At 39.8% G+C, this 6,590-nt stretch overlaps 1 protein-coding gene across 1 annotated transcript; it reads left to right on the top strand.

Annotated features, from left to right (window-relative positions):
* The first annotated feature begins 1,815 nt into the window (after nucleotides 1–1,815).
* Nucleotides 1,816–5,729, top strand: fibinb (fin bud initiation factor b). The gene has a single exon (XM_073463910.1). It carries the CDS (start codon nucleotides 2,144–2,146, stop codon nucleotides 2,765–2,767), a length of 624 nt encoding a protein of 207 aa, XP_073320011.1. The 5' UTR covers nucleotides 1,816–2,143; the 3' UTR covers nucleotides 2,768–5,729.
* The last annotated feature ends 861 nt before the right edge of the window (nucleotides 5,730–6,590 follow it).

The following is a 6,590-nucleotide window of genomic DNA, read 5'->3' on the forward strand; positions in this document are numbered from 1 at the left end:
AACCCTGAATAATCACTCATGCAGTGGAAAAATGAGTGCAGGACTCCTGGTAGGTAGGAAATGGTGTAACGTCTGCTGTTTCCACTGGAAAATAAATGCACAAATTGAGTGGAATTGTGGTTTAGCAAATTAGATCACTCTTAACATGTTGGTTCTTGAGATATAAGATCACAATTATTGTTCCCTTGAGGAACTGCGTTTTGCGAGAGGAGCATCTTAAGCTCCCTGGAAAAAGCATCATCATTACATCTGAATGGCATTTCTTGGATCCACAAAGTGAAATTCGCCTTCTGCTTTGACTACTACTGGTATAATTTTTCAGTACTAGAATATATTTTAAAACGGGTCTTTTATTTCCAAAGTAAATACACTTATAATCCTCGAAGTGTAGAGTAAAAGAGAGGTAAATTACAGTTCTAAGCTGTAACAAAGCTTTTCAGTGCTCAACTCGACAGGTGACATGTATTTTTATTTCCTTTAAACTAAACTGGGCCTGTCATTTGATGCCAGCAGGCGACTAAAAAAACAGGTGGGCACTGTGTTAAAGGGAGCTCAGAGAATGTTTCAATGCCTCCTGAATTCAACTTGTGGTTGTAACTTGTAGTCAGACATATACATATACATATATATGGTAATAAATAATGACTTTTACACTTTGTTGCCTCCGCCAAGGAGTTTTCACCCATGTCCGTTTGTTTGTTGGTTGGTTTGTCAGCAGGATTACAAATAGACAACTGAACGGACTTCCACAAAATCTAAATGAAGGATTGGTGTCGGCCCAGAATAGACCCCATTAACCTTTGGTGTGGTCCTAAAAAACGGAAATCAGTTAGCATTTTTGCACATCCAGTTCCCTCATCTCAAAGTCCGAGTTTTTTTTAATTGTTTTTTGGTTAAATGCCTGAAATAAGATCTGTGGTTACCACAGGTGTTCTACGGCATAAAATACATCATGAAATGTCCCACAATTGAATTATAAAATGCTTATGTGTCTTAAAAACGGCGGTTGCTAACAAGTGGCTAAATGAGACTACAGATGGTGTCACGGACATTAAACATCATCACACCGAACACGGAGACTCATCTACTCACTAGTCCGTTTTTACAAACTATTCTAACTTTAACTTTACAACTTGTAGATTGATCAATTTATAGAAAACATGTATACTAATTGAGTAGTAAGACACTTAGTGGTGGTGACGTTTAAGTCATGCAACCGCAACGTAGCCTGTTTATAGCCTAACGTTAGCTGTTTACTCCTTGCGATTTAACTTACGCTTCGAAAATCAGAGAAGTGGTGATCATCTGTGAAGATTAGCATGCATCATTATCAGCATGATCCAAAATCTAATTAAAAATTCCCATTGGAGGGAACCATGGCGATGCTAACTTCAGGGTTAGCCTACAAAAATACCCATACGCCACCAATGTAAAAAGTAACTGAAAATGGAAATACTCAAGTACAGTTTCGAGGTACTTGTAAGTAGACTAAAAAACACTAAGCCTGCATCCCAACACTGGTTTCAAGTTGTATTGCTCTCGCCCTCTGTGGTCTCTTGTGCATTTCTCAGAAGTCTAATAACTTTTTAAAAACCATCTACGCCAACTTGTCACGGCTGTGTGAATGAACAAACTCGGTCCTTCCTGTCCTGAGTGGGACTTTAACAGCTTGGCCCCGCCGGCAGCCTCCTCCAGCCTGTAAAGTGACGGAGGGGCTGTAATTTGAGAGTGGCGCTGAGGTATTATTAGCCAAAAACCCAAGCGCGCCACTTGAGACATCCAGATGTTGCGTTTGAGGCACCAAGTGAAGTCGGCTGTCGGCTACAACCGTCTCCACGCTGAACAAACCTCCATACACCACCTTCCTGTTCACGTACAGTGATGGAGGCTGACAGGCTCGACTGAAGGAAGAGAAGAGGCACTTCCATCTGCTCGGACAACGGGGATAGTGAGCAGGACGTGAAAGCCACAACAAAGCGTGAACTAACTGCGCAGTTTGGACGTTTAAACCTGACTGAAATGTTTGTGTTTCTACGCCGGGTTGGAGTTAAATAGTCCACCGGTGTGACATTTCGCTGTGAAATCGTTTTAAACTCTTATATTTCCATACTTGTGTGCGTGTTTTGGGACAAGTGAGGGCATCATGGCTTTTCTTCACTTGCTCCTGTGTGCCGGGATGTTATCACTGCCGACTTGTGGAGCCTTTTTCAGCGGACCGCTACATCCGGAGATGTCCAACGGCACTTTCCATCACTACTTCGTGCCGGACGGTGACTACGAGGACAACGACGACCCGGAGAAATGTCAGATGCTTTTCAAAATGACCGACGAGCGAAAGTGCGGGCTCGACGAGGACCAGGACGCCGTCATACGGGACGATTTCACCATCATCAAGAGGCAGATCGAGGACTCGGCCAGGGTGCTGGAGGGGATCGGGAAAAGCATCTCGTACGACCTGGACGGAGAGGACAGCTACGGGAAGTATCTGCGGAGGGAGACGGCGCAGATAAGCGAGGCGTTTACAAACTCGGAGAAATCTCTGCTGGAGCTGGAGGTGAAATTCAAGCAGAGCCAGGAGAGCGAGCTGAAGGAGGAGCACCGGCTCAACGACGACTTTCTGAACATGGTAGTGCACACACGGGACGTCCTGAAGGACACGCTGGACATTTCTCTGGGACTGAAGGACAAGCACGAGCTCCTGTCTCTGATCATCCGCAGCCACGGTACGAGGCTGAGCAGACTGAAGAACGAATACATGAAGTTCTGAGAGAAAGTAGTCCCTGCTACACCGATCAATGCAGTACTATTTTTTACTGTTTTTTTTAAAAAAAATAATAATTTTAAGGGTTGAGTGTGACCATGAGGGAGGGGTGACAAATTTGAACAATCATATCAGGGATAAAACTAAAAGTGTCAAAAAGTGAAAGTACAAAAAAAAAACAACACATTTTCTCATTAAAGGTGCTCTATGTCGTTTTGGGGAAGACATTTAAATCAGAAGACACTTAACAAACTAAATAAACAAACTTGCTTCGTTTTCATGACTGAATAAACAAACTTACCTTTAAGGACAACACAGTTTCATACTGTTTCACTTTGTTTATATGTGGCGGACCCTGCCACCTTTCTAGCTTCAAACAGCACTCTGGGGACCTTATTTTTCTTCTGAGAACAGCTTGTTTATTCAGTCATGGAAAAAATAAATATTTCTGAGTTCTTATTAATACCTCATTAATATTGTAAATGTTCTTCTCCAAAACTACATAGTGCTGCTTTTAGAATCTAGAGCAGTGGTTCCCAACTTGGGGGTCGGGACCCATCAAGTGGGTCAAAAGTTTATTTACTGTTTATCTGAGATCACAAGATGATCAATGGAATCTCACATTTTTGCTTTTTTTCCTTGTAAAATAGATGGACAGTTCACCTTTGTTGTAGCTGAAAATAAATTAAATTGAACAATCTGGGAGTTTTTGAAATGAAATGTCTCAGTTGCTCACTAGAAATAAAAGTTTGGGAACCACCATGCAGATAGTTTTGGTTTAATTTGCTCAGGTTTTGTGATATCTGGCTCCAAAATTTGAATAATCAAACAGGCAACTGCACCACAACCCCCAAAAGCCCTGATGTCTTTTCTTTTTTTTTTTTTTGCTAATTTGGTTATTTGCAAATTATGTTGCAAACTGACACAGCTAAAGAGCAGTCAGCTGTGTTGTTGGTCCCTCATTATTAGATTATCCCATGGCCCTGTTTTGTAGAGGGGCCATGTGTCAGAAGGACAGTCCCCTTTTCTACTCACTCATAGATACCAACCAACTAAATACACCTAATTTTTTTTCATCAACATTAATGCTTTATGCCCTAAGAAATTAACCAAAATGTTGAAAACGAATCTCGCAATGTTAAAGAACGTGAGAAAAAATAATTCCTGGATCCGCATCAAAAGTTAATGGGGTCTGTTCCTGGTCGAGAACCACCCTACATCCAAGTTTAATGTAAATCTGCTCAGTAGTTTATTGTGTGCCTACAAACCAACTAACCAACCAACAAAACCAACCAGTCATTGGTGGAGGTAATTAATAAAGTTAATATTGTCCTCAGTTCTTTAAAATAAAAAATTGATACCGTGAGAAACAGCTGATTCATTCACATCTATTGCATTCATGACAGAAATCACGAGAGTGATTGCTTTGAAAACCTGGGCATATAAAACCATAACAGTACTGCGAGTGGTAAGTAAGAAAATGTGTTGTTTTAAACTTGAACGAAAAGATTTTAGGAATCTGACACCAACAATCTTACTTTTCATAGAAACACCACAAGGGATGATATCCTCTTTCACAGTAATAATATATGACAATATTGTGATACATTTTCTGGGAAAGAGCCAGCTGACAAATCGTTAATGCACAAGATAACCATTCAGAAATGTCTGCCTCCGGCTGTTTCAGCAAACTAAAATACCTAATAAATCAAAGTACTTCATCATATTGATGCAAAAGATCCAATATTGCCATAAAATGTTCCTTGTCTGTGATTTACAATTCACCTAGATATTAAATAGCTACCGCAGTATCAATGATACGGCAAAACCTCTAGACAAATGTATATCATCTGACTGAAATTGTCTTATTACCCACTCCTCGTGAACGCTGTAATAGTCCAATAAAAACACACAATATTGATAAATACAAATTACAGTCATATTTTCCAATACATAATGTATGGCCTTATTATCCGTCCATCCAAAAACTGTCTCTTTTCATGGTAAATGGTCATTTTTGGTCATTACATTGAATGTGCCTGTGAACCATTACAGGTTTGTGTGTGTGTGCGTGTGTGTGTGTGTCTCTGTGTGTGTGTGTGTGTGTGTGTGTGTGTGTGTGGGTGGGTGTAAAACAACGGCTTACAACATGAGTCAGCCAATCAAAAAAAGTGAGAACAGGAACTATCAGTTTTTAAGACTGTTGTCCGATGAAGGGTTTTCCAAAGCTCATTCAGTCCTTTGAGAGCAAAAATAATGAGCGACGAGTGAGTTTTGGAGAAGATTAGCAGATTCACTTGAGGATTACGAAAAATTTTGGACAGGTTGGACAGCTTATGTGTCAGCGTCGATATTCACTAGTGAATGCTTCGTGTGTGGTTTTGATTCTCACCCCAGAAGTTGAATAAATGAGTTTAGGAAAACTCAGTTGACAGGGTGGACCTCATTTAGCCTGGTTGAAAGCTCCTAACATGAGCGACGTTATCGTCATTCTTCTCTGACAATCCAGATGAATGTTTATAAGAATATCAAAGAATGTTTACATATGAACACCTATCTGTTGTAATGTTTTGCTTTATAGGCTGTAGCACACATTGCACAATTCTTTACTGTTGCGGTGCTAAAGGTTGTGACACGGTTCAAAATGCAAGGCCTTTACTGTGCTGTTGTGCACAGGCAGTATAATCTTGTAAAATGTACAGTGTATTATTATTATTAGAAGTAAGTAAATACTGTGAGTGCCAATATCTTTATTACAGAACACCTTAATATGTATTCTTTGTTTATATAAAGTTTTGAAATAGAGCTGCGTATATCTATTCTTGTTTATGTGGTGGGATGTAATGTGTGGACAGATAAGACTGCAGGCAGCACTCGTGGACTTCATGGTCAAACATTAATCTGTGTGACAACATTCTTAACGGATTGTGTTGTGTCTTCTCAATAAAGAGTTTGGATTTGAAATACAGTTTTATTGCAAGAACATGTTTTTTTTGTGCCACAACTTTAAAATTTTATGAGATGTTCCTTTTAAAGCATGTGTGACTTGTTCAAGAGTTGCAATTTGGGTTGAAACATTTATAAGTGTTACTATTATTAGTCTTTTTAGTAGGTAAAGGAAAAGCCAAAAAATGAAAATTTAGTCCCACCCTCATGCTGATGGAAAGTCGGGTGCAGTTTCTCAGTCCACAAAACATTTCTGGAGCTTTGCAGCAAAACAGAGTTGCAGCATTCTCCCAAACAGCTGGAGTAGATGGGGACTTCTTTTAAAACATAAAAAAAGCTCAAAAAAGCTTGTTTATCATAATCCAAGTCTCCAGAAGTGCTGAGATCCCAAATTGATTTGATAAGACGTTATTTACACCATCAGCATGCGGTTGAGCTCGTGCACCTGCTTCAGTCGAGGTGGTAGCTAACGCTTTTAGCTTAGCAGCTACAGTGAATATTTCAGCTTTTAAAAGGGTGTAAATAAACTTTTCAAAATCAATTTGGGATATCTGCGCTTCTGGAGACTTGGATTATGATAAACAAGCTTTATGGAGCTATTCTATGGTTTTTGTTTTTTTGGCTGTTTTTGGGGGGGTTAAAACAAGTCCCCAACTGTTACTGAAGAGAATGCTGCACACTGTTTTGCTGTGAAGCTCCAGAAATATTTTGTGGACTACAAAACATCACGCAATTTTCCACTGGCATGTACATACATACTGACAAAATATGAATTTGGGGTTAATTAATCCTTTAATGAAGTAAAACTGAGATTAAACCATTCCTTATGTTGCTGTGAACCCCGCTGAGCTGCATCCTGGAGGTCGTTGGTTTTCAGCCGACC

This window comes from Pagrus major, chromosome 4, assembly GCF_040436345.1.
Source record: "Pagrus major chromosome 4, Pma_NU_1.0".
NCBI lineage: Eukaryota > Metazoa > Chordata > Actinopteri > Spariformes > Sparidae > Pagrus > Pagrus major.